Genomic DNA, 17,493 nt, shown 5'->3' with positions numbered 1-17,493 from the left:
TCATAATCATGAACTGTGAACACCCAAACTGGTACCCACAGCCCTCACAGAGTTATCACTGAGCACCATCAACTTCGTGCTGAGGATTTTACTCTCCTAAACATTGCCCTAAAGCACAATTTTCCAAATACCTGGGGTTGGTTTGCCTTTGTAACCTTGATCGGAAATTGCAAGGTATTTAAATACCCGACCCACACAGTGAATCTGGGAGGGACCTGTGTTTGACTTACTGGAACTACTACAATTCATTCAAAGTGTCTTGAAAGCCTGCGGTCAGACAAGGAATCGCTGGAAATTCGGGCGCTGTGAGTCCCCGTGTCTCGGAGGGGACTAGACAATCTGCATAGATCGTCGTGGGGAGCAGTCATAGCAAGCCCCGTGTGCTCTGGCCTCTCAGAGGGAGAGTCGGTTTCTAGTGCTCACCTTTCAATATGGCCCGGCAGGACCTACCCAACATTGCTGACCATCGTACGGTGCCCCTGTTTCCTGCTGTGAAATAGAGTTAGAGTTCTGAGGCATCTCCAGTTAAGAACTTGCTTTAGGTTATAAAATTTCAAATGTTAATAATCTATAATCCCAAATAAGTAGCCCTGGTGTTTCATAATGATGAAAGTGAATGCATGGCAGCATCGTTCACTAATAAAGATCAAAGGAAAATATCCAATTAAATCCTTTTATTGGGGCCTCGTACAACTCTTATCACACACAATCCAAGCATCTATCCATTGTGTCAAGCACATTTGTACATTTGTTGCCATCATCGTTCTCAAAACATTTGCCTTCTACTTGAGCCCTTGGTATCAGCTCATTTTTTCCCCTTCCTCCCTACCCCCTCATGAAATCTTGATAATTTGTAAATTTTTATTATTTTTTTTATGTTTTACACTGTCTGTTGTCTCTTTTCACCCGCTTTTCTGTTGTTCATCCCCCCATGGAGGGGATTATATGTAGATCATTGTGTTCGGTTTCCCCTTTCTCCCCCACCTCCCCTTACCCTCCTGGTATCAATATTCTCATTATTGGTCCTGAGGGGTTTAGCTGTCCTGGATTCCCTGTGTGGTGAGCTCTTATCTGTACCAATGTACGTGCTCTGGTCTAGCCAGATTTGTAAGGTAGAATCGGGATCATGATAGTGTGGGGAGGAAGCATTAAAGAACTAGAGGAAAATTGTGTGTTTCATCATTGCTACACTGCACCCTGACTGACTCATCTCTTCCTTATGACGCTTCTGTAAGGGGATGTCCAGCTGCCTACAGATGGGCTTTGGGTCCCCACTCCGCACTTCCCCTCATTCACAATGGGAAAATATCCGATTTTTAAGTCTCTGCCTTGGAGAGAGAAGGACGCCTGAGCTGAAGTTGTTCCCTGAGCCCAGCACAGAGAAAAGAGCACACTGGCCTGATGACAGGGTCGTTTTCTCTTAGACGGGGTGCTGTGGTGGGCCACAGCACTGGGCTGCTAGTCACAAGGTCAGCAGTGTGAACCCACCAGCAGACCCGCAGGGGGAAAATGAGGTTGTCTGCTCCTATACAGATTTCCAGCATTGGTGATCCAAGGGGTCGGTTCTGCTGGGTCGTGTAGGGTTGCTATGACTTGGAACTGACTCATTGGCAGTGAACTTGGTTTTCGAGTTTTCTGTTATCTGAGGCAAGATCTTTTGGAATGCCAAGGGTAATGACTTGTGGGTGGAGGTAAAGGTGATGTAAACAGAAAATATTATTTCCTCCTGGAGCCTTAAGTGAAGAGTACTTGTATCCTAGATACTAGATTGCTTAAAGTGAATCTTCTTAAAATTAAGACCAAAATTGCACAATGGGAAAGGAGGTGTGTGTGAGGAGGGTAACCTTGATGCTCTTCAAAAACAAACAGAACCCAGTTTTTCCGAATCTTCAGACTATGATCCATTGATTTGGGAAACGTCTCTGTGTTTGCCAAGGAATGGGGTTGCCCTTTGCCACTTGATCTTCAGGAAGTCAGATTAAAACTACTCGGGTCACAGTGACCCCCGTGAGCTAAGAGAAACCCATGAGAAGTTTACCTGGCAGCTTCCACGTCTTCCGAGAGCTGCCCTGTCCATTTCCATTTGACCCCGCAGTGGACGGGGCAGGCGGCAGCTCTCCCATTCCACAGCTGAGGCACGTGCACCTCGGAGAGGTCCTGGAAGGTGGATCGTCAGGTGCCCGGCGTTCCACCGCATAATCCACAGCAACGAGCCTTAGGGGTGAGATTAAGCCAAGAGGGGACCAACGCCTCCCTGAGTCAGAATCGGCTTGATGGCCGTGAGTTTGGTTCTGTTATTGCGTTGTTTGTTTTTCCGGTCTCTCCGACTGGCTCCAACTGAAGTCAGGCGTCTGACGAGAGGAGTTTCAGGCCCGGGTCTGGTCTTGTTTGCTTTCCGGAGCTCATGAACTCCTTCGGTCTCCAAGGATGGTGTGTGGCAAGGCGTGCACGTCTCTGTGAGGGAGACTGCCAGAGGGAGCATGCGTGCCTTGGCCTGCACGTGATCCCTTCCCTGCCCACTCAGTTACCCATTAACCAAAGGGTCAAACACTCTGACCTCCCGGCTGCTGCTCTTCCCGGGGTGACTGTCTGGAGGTCACCGTGTGAGATGGTTGATGTGTTGGCTTGGAAAGGTCCCTCGGGATTACAGCCATCTGGAGGTCCCTGTTTGCTGTGGTTGTACCCTGAAGCCTTTACGTTAGATGTGTGTCATTTACCTGACTCAGAGGAGTGCTTCCTTTATGGGCAACAGAGAGGGGAGGCCCCTCCAATGTACGTGCAACCTGAGATCATGGTGACCCCTCAGAATGCACCTCCCACAGGACCTTGTACTCACGAGGGGTGTCTGATCTGCTGGGGGTCATTCCCCACTGACTAAAGCGAATAGGGAGGGAGGATTCTAGGGGGTGGACAATTCACTCTCTCCCTTTAAGTCCAGAAGGACATTGGTGGGTCAGGAAGGCAGTAAACTAAAGTCTTTCTCCTGTGTCTCAACTTGCTGCCATTGAGTCAACGCTGACCCGGAGTGACCCCCTGGGAGTGTCTGAGATGGTAACTGTTGAGGGGAGTAGAAAACCCAGTCTTTCTCCCGAGGAGCTGCTGGTGGTTTTGAACTGCCGACCTTGGGGATCGCAGCCCAGCATGTGACCACCACACTACCAGGGCTCCATGAGGGGCTTTTTAAGACCAAGTGATTTCACCGTCTCCCGACCTCATCATCCTTCCCAGAAAAGCTGTCGGTACCAGGAGCCCAGTGGCACAATTTCACCAGTGCCCCCCGGCAGAGCCGGCCGGGAAGGGGAGCACCTAGGTGGTGGCGGCTGCCTCTCCTGTCCAAGATGGAGGTCACAGGAGTAAGCATGTTAAGCAGGACAACTGAGGACTGCAGTTACCTCTGGAACACCAAGCTTGAAGAGGTGCCCTTCGGAGGGAAAGAGCCTTTCAAAACCTCTCCAGGTTTGCCTCGGTTGGCCCCCTTTAAAGGGAGTCGCTGAAGTGCCTGCTGGGACCCGTTCGAGGCGACGCTGGCACATTGGAGCCCCTCACACAGGTTTCTGAGCAGAGTGTGCTGTTTCACAGGACTCGGGGGAAAGGAGCGGGGGGGGGGGGGTTGTGCTTTGGCTTCTTCTTCTGCCCTTTAACTCGCCCACAGAGGTCCTTCCTCTGGACCTTGGATGGAGTCAGAGCTGCTCCCCCATAGGTTGGTATGGTAGTCCCTAATCTGGTGTCATTTAAGGATGAAGAGTGTAGGGGTGGAGTCTAGTCTGTCAATCTGGAGATGGCCAGTGAGACTTCTGTGGACATGGCCTTCTCCTGAGAATTCTGGGAAATCTCCTTGGAGGCAGAAGACGACACCTCTCTCTCGCTGCGACTCCCTGGGAGACATTGCAGAAGACAAGCCACATGGACGCAACCAGACCTCGGAAGCCGGAGAAGCCACAGAGAGACCCCTGCCGGCACTGAGAAGCTTACAACGTCTCTGGACCCAAAGACTTCCTACCCACTGGCTTGTGCTCGTCCTGCCTTTGCCTTCATTGCATGTGTTTCATGAGTCTGAAGAGGCTTTATAGATTGATATCGGACATATGGGCTAATATCGGACTTATGGACTTGATCTGGACTGAGGTGTTTTCTCAATGTTCAATAGCTCTTGTATATAAACCTCTCATATATATATATATATATATGGTGTTTATGAATTTGGTTCTCTAGTCTACTGAGACTGACACAGTAGGAACAGCCTAGCGGCCAGATGTGGTGCCCTAAAGGTCAGGCAGTCTCCTCAGAATTGACTGGTCTGTCTGAGAGGGATGTGGCAGAGATGGTATCATGGAATTCGCACCTGCAGAACACCTGTGCGTTGAGAGAGATTACAGACTGGTTCAGAAGCCCCCTGTTTCTACTACCTGGTCCCAGCTCCACTGAGCCCTGATAGGAGTATAAAGAGACTCCTGGGTCAAGGGAGATACAGCCCAGGGGCTGAAAGGTGGAGACACAGGATAGAGAGGCATGGATGTTGGGGAGACAGTGAAGAGAGAGAGAGACACTTTCACAGGGCCAGGCTGCTGAGACCCTGTGGTGATGTCGACTTCCCCTAGGTGTCCATGGTGCAAGACTTTCCCCAAGAGTCAGGGAGGAACTAGATCCCGGCCTCTTTCAAGTCCAGTGCATCCCAGGCACTGTCAATTTTATTAGCATTGATTAATGTTCATGAACAGCATAAGTGAATACTCATTAAAGGTACACTAATTAATGCTCATGAGAGGCATTTCATCAGAGACCAATGACAAAGGTTTCTCACATTCAGCAATGTTCTCTGTGTAAAGGAAGGACAACACAGTTGATTATTAATAATAGACTTGCTTCCCCGCCCTTTTCTCTATCAGGATAATTGCAGGTGAGCATAGTTTGCAGAAATTAAGAGTTCTACAAAAGGTGAGGAGAAAATGGGTTTCTCTTCATTGCATGTCCTCCTATAAATACCATCAACAGTGTCCCGTGAAACTCATAAAGGCATTTCACACAATATTCCCGCTCGTGGCAGCCAATCCACAGAGAGGACCATGTGGCCGGCCCTACTATGAGACACAACATCCCTCACTGACCCATAGCTCTACAGGGGACAACACTGGAGACAACATGCGGGAATTGCACCCAACCTGATCCCACCACACCAAGGCAAAACACTGAGGGCGTGCAACAGAACAGCAAGGGGAGCAGAGCAATGTAGTCCCCGGGGAATACTAAAACTAGACTTTGGGGCCAGGCCTTGGCACCCCATGAGAGTCAACCGAAACCACTCCTAAAGGCCAACAAACAGTCCTTGAACCAACTACAAGCTTTTCCTTGTTGTTGTTGTGTTGTGTTTCGCTTTGTTTTGTCATTGGCTTTTTGTTGTTGTTGTTTTGTTGTATACTGTTGCTTGGTTTTGCTCTGTCTTGTTTTTGTGCATGTTATTAACTCCACAGGTCTGTCTAAATAAGATAGGCTGGATGAACAATCTGGAGGAGAAAACAATGTGACTGGCAGTTCCAGGTGGACATGGGAGAGTGGGAGGTAGGGGAAAGGAAGTGGTGTTAACAAACCCAGGGACAGGGAACAACAAGTGATCCAAATCGATGGTGAGGAGGGCTTAGGAGGCCTGGTAGGGCGTGATCAAGGGTAATGAAACCAAGAGGAATTGCTGAAACCCAAATGAAGACTGAACATGATCGTGGGACAAGAGGAAAGTCAAAGGGAATAGAGGAATGAGGTAGGAGGCAAAGGGCATTTACAGAGGTCTAAATACAGGCATGTAAATATGTAAATCCATTTATATATGAGGATGGGGAAATAGATCTATGTGCATATATTTATAGGTTTATTATTAAGGTAGCAGATGGACATTGGGCCTCCACTCAAGTACTCCCTCAGTGCAAGAATACTTTGTTCTATTAAACTGGCATTCCATGATGCTCACCTTGCCAACACAGTCACTTATGAACAGAGTGGGTGCATAAGCAAATGTGATGAAGAAAGCTGACAGTGCATGGCTATCAAAAGACATAGCACCTGGGGTCTTAAAGACTTGAAAGTAAACAAGCAGCCATCTAGCTCAGAATCAACAAAGCCCACATGGAAGAAGCACACCAGCCTGTGTGATCACAAGGTGCCAAAAGGATCATTTATCAGGCATCAGAGAAAAAAATCATATGATTGTGCGCTCACCTTCCCAATATGATCGCTGAAGACAAATGGGTACATAAGCAAATGTGGTGAAGAAAACTGATGGTGCCTGGCTATCAAAAGGTAGAGCGTCTGAGGTCTTAAAGGCTTGAAGGTAAACAAGCAGCCACCTAGCTCAGGAGCAACAAAGCTCACATGGAAGAAGCACACCAGCCTGTGTGATCATGAGGTGTCGAAGGGATCAGGTATAAGGCATCATCAGAACAAAAAAATCATATCATTGTGAATATAGGGGTGTACAGAGTGGGGACCCAAAGCCTATCTGTAGCAACTGAACATCCCCTCACAGAAGAGCCGCAGGGAGGAGACAAGCCAGTCAGGGGACAATGTAGCAACAATGAAACATACAACTTTCCTCTGGTTCCTAAATGTTTCCTCCTCCCCACCCCACCACCACTATCATGATCCCAATTCTAACTTACAAATCTGACTAGACCAGAGCATGCACGCTGGTACAGATAGGAACTGGAAACACAGAGAATCTAGGACGGAGGATCCCTTCAGGCCAGTGGTGAGAGTGGTGATACTGGGAGGGTGGAGTAGAAAGGGGGAGCTGATTACAGGGATCTACATATAACCTCCTCCCTGGGTGAAGGACAACAGAAAAGTGGGTGAGGGGAGACGTCGGACAGTGTAAGATATGACAAAATAATAATTTATGAATTATCAAGGGTTCATGTGAGACGGGGGAGAGGGAAGGGAGGGGGAAAATAAGGAGCTGATGTCAGGGGCTTAAGCGGAGAGCAAATGTTTTGAGAATGATGAGGGTAGCGAATGTACAAATGTGCTTTACACAATTAATGTATGTATGGATTGTGATAAGAGTTGTATGAACCCCCAATTAAAATTTTTAAAAAAGGAATTTCATACATGGATGTACTTAGTTTATTTTCCCTCTTTCCCATGTGAAGGAAATACACAATATACTGGGCTTTTCAACTTACTGCCTCCCCCTGCAGATCCCGCCTCCCCCACCCACTTTGTGCTTCTTCCCGTATCAGCAGTGTAGGTTGACTTCATTCTCTTTAACAGTTGTTGCAGGTTTCATCTAATGCTGTAAGAGACATTCATGTATAGGCAGTTTCATGTTTTGCATATATTTTTAACGTAGATCCTATGAAGGAGCCTTGGCGGTGACATAGAACTAAGCATTGGGATGTTTGGTCATCGTAAGGTCAGCCATTCAAAACCACCTGCTGCTCCTTGGGAGAAAGACCAGGCTTTCTACTCCTGTGAAGGTTAGCCTCAGAAACCCACAGGTGCAGTTCTACTCTGTCCCCTAGGAGGGCTGTGAGTCTCACTGACTCGGTGGCAGAGAGTTTGGTTTTGGCTTATAGATAGTGCACATTTTGTACTTTTAATAGACGTTGCCAAGTTAACATCTTAAAAAGGTGGTTCCAATTTCAACTTCCTTTAAAAGCACCTGAGAATGCCCTTTTGCCTATGTTTGCTAATGGGAATGGAGGTTCCCTGTTAGCATTTCGTTTGTATGAAATGCCTGTGGCTCTGTGGGAGAAAAGGCCTTCTGATTCCCTTCTGTGAAGACTGGCAGCCTGGGAGCCATCTGGGGCAGGTCTAGTCTGTCCCGAGGTGCCACCATGAGTCAGAATCCACGCCATGGCGCATGGTGCCACCTGAAGCATGAGAGAGGTGGAAAGCATTTTTACCCGTGTATTTAAACTACTTGCACCTTTTTGGCAAACTGCCCGTTCATGTCCTTTGCCCATTTCTCTATTGGATAGCTGTTTTTTTCTGAATGATTTATCATTCCACCTATCTAGAAAGAGTATTAGCCCATATTACTGTGTTTCCTGCAGTTTCGTTTGCATTTTGATTTGTTTCATGTTTTCTGTTTCCCCATTTCTAGAACCTTCCCATTTTTCATGTAGCAAAATAGACCATATTTCATTATTCATAGAAAGACTAAGATTTTTTTATATTAGAAGCAGAAATATTTTAATGGCTTTATATCTGTTTTTGAATTTGTGTATATGATTTTTAATGATTTTTTAAAAATCATTTTATTGGGGGCTCATACAACTCTTATGACAATCCATACATACATCAATTGTGTACACTTTATATTTTAATGATAAACTTTTAACTTACAAGGGTATTTTTAATATATGGATCAAGGTAAGAATTTTATATATACACACACACATATATATTTTTCCTTTTCCATATGATTGATTTGTGTTCCTATCACAGTTATGGAACAATTTCTCCTTTCCCACTGACTTAAAATCTACCTCTATCACCTATTGATCATTCTGGTTTTGAAATTGATTCTGTACTGGTGTACTGGTGGCACTGTTTTGTCTGGGGTTTAGCCTTTGGTTTTTCCCACTCTGTTTCATCCCAGGCAAGAGTCCACTCCATGCGCAAAGGCGAGAGGTAGGACAGGGCAGAGAGTAAGTGCTGGCTGTGCTGCTGGTGCCTTGGAAGCACAGTGAGCTGACTTGCAGAGGCTGTGGTCCCTGAGGCCAAGTTGCTGGAGCAGGGACCAAGGGCCTCAGGGAGCCCACGCAGCCAGGGACCCCAGAAGCAGCCCCAGGAAGGTTCCCAGTGGGTGTCCAGGCAGTCCTGGAATGTAGCACCTTCAGCCCAAGAATGCCATTGGGTTTGGGATCAGGAGGGGAGCAGACAGGCAGCAGCTGGAAGGCAGGAGGCCGTTGGGTTCTGTGAGTCTTTCCTGCTCAGTGACCACAGCTGGAGGAGGAGGAACCTGCAGGTCCCTTTTGCTGTGTCTGAGCTACTCTAGGCGAACAGTGAAAGGACGCTGGTGTGTTTGCGTCACCGGGAGCCTGGCCCCGTTCTGGAGAAGCCCGGGGATCTTCTTGTCCCTCTGGCAGAGGGAACTGGATGCCTGCCCCACCATTCTCTTCATCCAGATTGCACGAGGGACTTATGAAAAACAGATTCCTGGGACTTTCTAGAGTGGTGGAACTCTGCTCTATCTTCATTTTGGGCTTTTGGCCAGAAGGAGGTGAATATTTGACACAAACCATCAAACATCTACTTACCATCTGTGTTTTTTATTACACAAAGGTGATGCCTAGTTGTTGGGTTTAGTTTAGTTTTTTAAAGGAAGGCAGATTGATACAAATTTGGTAATCACCCCAAAGGATATGTTTTCTCAATTGCAGGTTAGATGTTATTACTTACAAGCCTCTTAAAGATTGCTTTAAAAAGTCACATTGAATGAAAATAATAAATCTGTAACTGATCAAGGGTTCGTAAGAGAGGGTGGGTGGGGGAAGGAGGGGGAAGAAATAGGGAGCTGATATCAAGGGCTCAAGTGGGAAGAGAATGCTTTGAAAATGATGATGGAAGCATATGTGCAAATGTGCTTGACACAGTGGGTTGTGATAAGACATATATGAGCCCCCAATAAAAGCATTTCATAAAAAAATGTTAAAAGTCACGTTGAAGTGTGAACAGTAGACTCTAGGTAGTGAAGGTACAGATGTTCATGGTGATCATCTTTCAGCTTTGCTGAATGTTCGAAATGTTCCTTTATGGAATATTAGAAAAGAAATACCACTGTGTAGTGGTATTGTGGACATCACATGTAGATAAGCTTTCACAGGATGAAAATGAAACAAAATAATTGCACCTGTCTGGTGACTTGCAGCCGAGTCACAATTCCAAGGGTGTCACTCAACACTTCTGTCACTCAGACATCTTCCACCCAAAGTCAAAACCAAACCCAGTGCCATCAAGTTGGTTCCAACTCACGGTGACCCTACAGGACAGAGTAGAACTGCCCCGTGGGTTGCTGAGGCTGTACATTTTTATCAGAGCAGAAAGCATCGCTTTTCTGCCGTCGAGCAGCTGGTGGTTTCAGGTTGCTCACCTGGAGGCTAGCCGCCCAAGATGAAACCCACCGCGCCACCAGCCTCCGCGTCACCACCGGAGCTAGTTTCTAAAACTGAATATGCCCCTCCAGAGCACATCATTTTCTTTCTGCCTAAGTTGCAGCCAAATAGGACGGATTCACACAGAGAATCCCGTGTGAAGCATTTGATGATTCAATTGAGTGGAGAGAAAAAAAAGCAACAAAAACACACATGCACGTATCCAAGGAGTAGAAACCACCCACGTGACCTGCACAAGATGGACAATCTGCCAGGCTCGTTCTTGTTGCCGTTACTTTGTTGTGACACTTACTGCTCTCCATCCCGTCGTTGGCCATTTGGTAAATAAAATAATAGCTGTTTCCCCCATTAAATGATTACTGTGCATACTCGAATATAAGCCGACCCAAATATCAGCTGAGACATCTAATTTTACCACCAACACTGCATTAAAGATGTGCTGAAAAACTCGGCTTATACGCGAGAGTATATGGTAGATTATAAAAGACAGCCTTGTCTTAATCTTCTTTGCCTAGACACCTCCAATTCACTCCAAAGTCCCCAGTGGCTTATTGGGGAGCACTATGAAGTTGCGTATCATATCCTTGCGTTATCTGAGTAGCATCTACCTGGTCTGAAGTGATCTTTTGTATATTCCTGAGAGTGGTCCTGTTTTTGTCTCGGTCATGCTTTCGGATACACTAATTTCTACCTTTTTTTTTTTTAACAACCAAATTCCTAATCTGATCATTTTCTCCATTGTACATCCACTCCTGTTTCATTGGCCTGCGGTTTTCTGTTTTATATTACTGTTCTGGCACCCACTGGGTTAATTTGTTGATTCTTTGTTCCCTTTTTCAATTTTCCCGAGAAAAACTATCTTAGATCACTGGTTTGACCCCTTCCCCACCCCTTCCAATGTACGCATCTAAAGCAGGGGTAGGGAATCTTTAATCTGCCGAGAGTTCTTTGGAGATTTATAACGTCTTCTGATGCCATTAACCCACTCCTAATGTGATGGTTGGGATGGCTTCTTGGTGGTGAGACCTGTGATGTTAGCTGGTCTTTCTTTTTTTAATCATTTTATTGGGACTCGTACAACTCTTATCACCGTCCATCCATCCATCCATCCATCCATCCATCCATCCATCCATGTGTCAAGCACATTGGTACATTTGTTGCCATCATCATTCTCAAAACATGTTCTTTCTACTGTGTTAGCTGGTCATCTGACCAGAGATGGCCCTCGGGCCAGGTGTTCCCTGACCCTGATCTAAAAGGTATGGATTTCCCACGCAAGAAGTTTGGATGACCTGCATTTTTATTATTTTATTATTGAAGTCACTGTTGGGTTTTTGCCTTGTTTTTTAGTGCCCAGGGTAAATGTCTTCCTTGCTCCTGAAAGGCAAATGTAGGACGCTGTTCCTGGCATGGTGCTGCTGCTGTCCTTGTTGGGGCCACACTGACCCTCTGGTTTCCTAGGCTGCAGAGCCACACCCCTCAAGGGTGGCAGGGCCTGGCTTCTGCAGGGAAGGTGGGCAAACCCAGGGCAGGTCTATTGCTTCTGGAGGACACGGGGTCCACTTGTTAACGCAAAGCCTTCTCTACCAAGCAGCACCTGGGCCAAGGAAGGCCCCCTGGGCGAAGACGTGGCTGTGTCTTTGCTCTCGGCTCTGCCTCTTCTACCTGTCCACTGAGCCACCTGGTGCCCCACCTTCCTTCGGACCCTGCATGGGGTGGGGGTGGGGGGCAGCTGAGCACCAGCTCCCTTCCAAGAAGGGGTTTTCAGGCAAGAGGCGGGCTGGGGGATAAAAGGCCATCTGTCTGTCCAGTGGTGCCCAGCCCCGGCTCTCCCAAACAACATGCCTTTATGTGGCGCCCCCGCCCTCAGCACACTGCCTCCTTTCACGCCGCCACCGCCACTGCCACCTCTATGGTGGACTTGTTTGTCTGCAGGGTCCAGCGCAGGCTTTCTGTTGTTCTCTCTCTCTCTCTCTCTCTCTCTCTCTCTCTCTCTCTCTCTCTCTCTCTCTCTGCTCCGCTCTCCCTCCCCCACCCTCCCCAAGCAAAGCATCTCTAGGGACCTCAGGGCCTGGGGTGACAAGGAGGACTTGGGCGTAGTGGAGGTGAAGGTCAGGGGCTCAGGAGCCCCCCAGAGAGCAGAGCATGAGGGTGCCAGCGGGGGCAGGTCTGGAAGCTGTGCCTACGGTCGGGGAGCGCTTGAGACCTGGAATGAGTGACTTGGTCTCCTTGCCTCAGTTTCCCCCACTGCTCCACACTGGCCTCTCAGGGAGAGTTGTGCCAGTATCCATGGCATCAGTGAGCTCACAGTGGAAGTGGCAGGGCTCCCCAGGAGCCGCATGATGTGGGTGGGGAAGGAGAAGAGGTTGGCAGCGGTGGTCAGTGGGACCACATCCACCGGGGGACAGCTGTGCCTGGAGATGACCTGAGATGAAAGAAGGCTTTGCCAGCTGCCAGGGCTGCCATTGGGCGCGGAGAAGCCAGGGCGGGCACTGCCATCTCGCTGGCTGCTTTCCCTCGTGGCCCCGGCCTGGGGAGAAGGGTCTCACCAGTTTGCTTTCAAGTTGAGTCCAGCTCCCGGTGACCCCTCGAGTGTCAGTGGACCTGGGCTCCACAGGATGGCCTGACTTTACATGATCTTGCTCCTGTTGAGAACACTCCACAGCAAAACACACTCCAGTCCCATCACCGGCGTGTACAATTCCGGGACGCCGATGACACGCTTCGAGTCGTGTGGCCATTGTCACCTCCGAGTGGTTCCTCTCCCACTAATGCCAGCTCGCTGCCCACCAAGTTCCTACTGAATCTTGTCCATTGGTTCCCAGAGAGATGCTCTGCAGAGAGCAGACTCCTCGGGCAGGCAGACAGCTTTTACTCATTAAGTTAAACTATCGTCGGGTTTTAAGAAGCCTTCGGGGACAGTTTTGGCTTAAGGTTTAAAGATCATCTAGGGACAATCGCTTCAGGAGTTCACCCAGCCTCCATGCTGCCCCAGAATCCTCGGGGTTTTCAGTGGCTGATGCTCGGGAAGGAGATGACCAAGCCTCTGGGTAGACTCGAACCCCTAACCTTTTAGTTAGCCGCCGCGCACGTTACCAACTGGTACCACCCAATGACTCTGGGAGACTTCAAAGAGCACAGATAACCCTCCGTGCACCGCCACGCTGCTCCACAAGCCTGCAACTCCTCCGAGGGAAGAACCCGTCACCCTTGCCCCTTGCTGACCTTCACTCCTCATGGAAACACAGGTTGTGGAAGACTGGGGACAGCTCCATCCCTGCCTGCACTGTCCACATGGGGTGACCTCTGCAGGCCTTGGGCCCCAGCATCGACCCGGCGCGCTTCCCCGATGTCAGGTGTAAACATTCACCAAATATGGAACCCTGTGCTCTGGCGGCCTCCTTGCCACCAGCCCGGGCCTGACCACATGCTGCTCCGTTTACCTTTGGCTTCCCTTCCTGAAGTGGAGAGGCCAGGAGAAGCCACGATCTGGGGGCCGCACCAGTCTTCAGAACCACCCCTGTTGCCCTAGGACGGCAGCCTCACGTCCCTAAGGTGGACTCCACCCATGTGACGGACCGGTGGGTTGGGCATCCCTGTCAAGCCGCACTCGCTAACACGTGCACTGAGCACTCGTATGCACGCCAGCATAAGGCTCACAAAAGCACACACTTCTCTTTTTGTCGTTTGGTGCCATCAAATCATTTCTGGCTCTTAATGACAGGCTCCCGGTGTACAGAAGAACCAAACACTGCCGGGTCCTGCCCATCCTGCCCGGCCTCGCTGTGTTTCTGAGCCACTGAGCCAAGCTCACCAACACGCATTGTTCCATCAGAAGAGTGTCCAAGACCTTGAAGAGCGAGCCCTTCGCAGGTTTTTCTTTTGAACTTCCCCTTGGCTTGCTTCCACCATCGGGAGAGGCTATTAAATAATGCAGTGTGGAAGTTTCCAGGACGCTTTTTTTTTTTCTAAGTCTTCTGAAGTTTGGGTTGTACCCCAGTGCCCAGGAATGACCTTTCCACATTCTGATTCACGGATATTGTGTGTGGAATTTAGGAGTGAGCCCAGCTCAGCGGTCAATAGACTAGGAGCAGGGCGATCTGGAAGGCCCGGGCCAGATGGCCGGGTGGGTGCCTGCAGAAGCCCTTTCCCGAGGTTCACAAGCGGGGAGCTCCGGCATGGACTGGGACCCCCTCATTGCACGGGAGAGCCCTTGTCTTGTCTGCATGTAGAGAGTGCTTCTTGCTGCCATCAGGGGTAACCCTAGAGGACAGGGTGGAACTGCCCCTGTGGGTTTCCCAGGCTGTCAGTCTCTATGGAGTAGAAAGTCCTTCAACCTCCTGAAATCTGGTAACTTGACCCTGGGGAAATAGCCCGTGAAGTCACCCCAGGGTGCTTCTTCGGCCCGAGAGAAGCTTGCTCCCAGTCTCCTGGCTTATTGGAGATGTGTGAAGTCACGTAATAATGACTCGGGCTTCTGTCCGGGGAGCTGCGGTCTCCATGAGACCACTCGGCAAACACTGTGCATATGCGCCCCCCTGGGAATTTGTGTGTCAGTCATTTCTCTCACAGAGTTCCTCCCTAGTGACCCTGCGGCCTGCAAGCTGTGATTAAGCTGGGGCCAGAGGAGGAGTGGTCTCTGGGACTCTGGTCTTAAAGAAAAGAACATCTTCCCCTCTGTCCCCATGGGCAGTCGTGCCCCAATCCTCCATCTCAAACTTGGGCTGATTGATGATTTGAGGGAACCCCCACCCGGGACAATTCCTGACTGCTCCCTGCTGGGCACATAAGCCTATGAGCCACGCTTCTGCTCTGCCTCGTTTCTTCCAGAATATTCTAAGTTGAATGAATGAACCTCTTTTAGGAATGCACTTCCCATTTTTTAGCCAGCAGATCTCTGTAATTTTTATAAGAAAAATTGAGATCAAGCAAACATTGAACAGATTTCCTGTTGCATGTCAGTTAGAGAGGCCCCCTATCAACACACTTGAACCAAAAAAGCACATTACCCAACACAACAACAAAGGATGCATAGGGTCATTCTCCTGCATGAATAAAGACTTTAAAATAGAAATTATGGTCTTTAAAATACCAGTGTAAAAAAAATACCAGTGTAAAGTTGACACTCCCCACCCTTGGAAAGAACTACCTTTATTCTGAAATCATGTATTCCTTTGATATTTGGCATGAAATTTTCTTTTCATTAAATGGGGAATCTTGGTAAAGAAGCGGCCATCTAGCTCAGAAGCAACAAAGCCCACATGGAAGAAGCACACCAGCTTGTGTGATCACGAGTTGTTGAACGAATCAGGTATCAGGCATCATCAGAACAAAAATCATATCGGTGTGAATGAGGGGGAGTGCAGAGTGGAGACCTAAAGCCTATTTGTAGGCCATTGGACATCCCCTTACAGAAGGATCTTGGGGAGGAGATGAGCCAGTCAGGGTGCGATGTAGCAACGAAGAAAACTACAACTTTCCTCTAATTCCTAGATGCTTCATCCTCCCCTTATATCATGATCCCAATTCTACCTTACAAATCTGGCTAGACCAGAGGATATACACTGGTACAGATAGGAACTGGAAACACAGGGAATCCAGGGTGGATGATCCCTTCAGGACCACAGGTGTGAGTGGTGATACTGGGAGGGTTGAGGGAGGGTGGGTTGGAAAGGGGGAACTGATTACAAGGATCTACATGTGACCTCCTCCCTGAAGGACAGACAGCAGTAAAGTGGGTGAAGGGAGACGTCGGACAGGGCAAGATATGACAAAATAACAATTTATAAATTATCAAGGGTTCATGAGGGAGTTTGGAGTGGGGAGCAGGGAAGGAGGGGGAAAATGAGGAGCTGATGCCAGGGGCTTAGGTGGAGAGCAAATGTTTTGAGAATGATGAGGGCAACGAATGTACAAATGTGCTTTACACAATTGACGTATGGGTTGTGATAAGAATTGTATGAGCCCCTAATAAAATGATTTAAAATGTTTATAACCAACCTAACCTTCTACATATACAAAAAATAAATGGGGAATCTTTTTTTAAATCATTTTATTAGTCTGACAGACGTTGGCTTTGTGGAGAGCGAGAAGGGGAGGCCGTGAGCAGGGCCCCCTGGGATGTTCTCAGAGTAAAGCAAACTGAGAAGGAACAAGATGACCGAGCAGGGGAGATGCCATGCTGGGATATTTAGGACGTTGCACTCAATGATGAGCTGTGCACCCCTCTTCCTTGTCTTCAGAGAACAGCGTCGCCACACCCACTAAACAGACTGAGACCCACAAGCCAGTCAGCACCTCCAGCGCCCCCTTGATCTGGCCTACCTATGGGTTTTTCTGGAACATGCCAGCATAGGCCACTAGCACCCTCAGGTCCCCATGGGCTCCTCTGGAAGCAAACGTAGGAATCGTCCCAGTAGCAATTTCATCTGGTTGCTCTCTTGCACCCAGTGCCCAGGACCCCTCCTCTGTTGTTCATTAGTCACGGGGCCTCAGCGGGCAGGACCCATTGGCAAGGGCTCTGCCCGCCCTGCTGACAGGGAGGCCTGAGTTTGACTTGCGTGCTGGCCTTGACTGCCTGGCCTCACCCCCTATGACGACAGAGCCAGCTCAGCCTGAGTGATTTTCCCAGCACATTCCATTTCCTTCTGATTTTACCTCGTCTCCAGTTGGGTTTAACCTTGAGCCCACTTGGGCCAGCCCTGCCCTGTGGGTCCTGTCCCACACAAAGCTGCTGGAGAACCTCTCTCTCAACCTGCTGGAGAGTGTCTCTGTCTCTTTCTCTCTGTCTCTCTCACTCTCGCTCTCTGTCTCCTGGCTGTGGCTCCTTAGAAGCTCCTGCCCATGACCCCTCAGACTTTATTGAATTAACTGAGGAGGAGAAAGGTAGACAGTCAGCAGGCATGACCCAGTGATCCCTGCCAAGGGTCCCGGTTGCCACCCTGTAACTCCTGGCCTGGCACCAGTGAGGACTGGGCTGAGCCCCGCTAGTAAGCCCCCTTCCCCAAAGCATTCCCTCCAACAGTTTCCTGGGCCGACAGCCCCGCCCTCCTCGCTGCTGTGGGCGGAGATCCACTTCAGACTTCTCTGCTTCTGGGGAGAGGAAGATGCTGAGAAGCATGTCACCCCCAATGTTGTCTGTGTCCAGAAATGCTCGGTGTCCTCTGCCCAGGCATCCACCTGCCTCCCAGCGCATTCCATCCCCCTGGGGTGCAGCCCCCCCGGGGCTCAGCTCTCTCCCCACCCACGGTCAGTAATCGCCCTGTCTTCTCTTCTCTTCTCTTCCCAGGGTTCCGCGGAGAACGAGGCCCCTGCCCCATGCTCTGCAGAGAAGCAGAAGGCAGGCCCCAACATGGAAGCGAAGCCTTGTGAAGCAGAGTGGGAGCAG

General features: G+C 49.2%; 1 protein-coding gene across 1 annotated transcript in view; it reads left to right on the top strand.

Moving 5' to 3' along the window:
- The window catches only part of FA2H (fatty acid 2-hydroxylase), a 39,132-nt gene that overhangs the window by 8,933 nt on the left and 12,706 nt on the right, over positions 1-17,493 (top strand). The window contains exon 2 of the mRNA XM_075536737.1: positions 17,395-17,493. Coding sequence (XP_075392852.1) covers positions 17,395-17,493 — 99 coding nt within the window. The remainder of the gene's footprint in view (positions 1-17,394) is intronic.

This window comes from Tenrec ecaudatus, chromosome 18 (genome assembly GCF_050624435.1).
Source record: "Tenrec ecaudatus isolate mTenEca1 chromosome 18, mTenEca1.hap1, whole genome shotgun sequence".
Lineage (NCBI taxonomy): Eukaryota > Metazoa > Chordata > Mammalia > Afrosoricida > Tenrecidae > Tenrec > Tenrec ecaudatus.
Note: the sequence above shows the minus strand (reverse complement) of the source record. Positions and strands in the feature narration are given on the sequence as shown.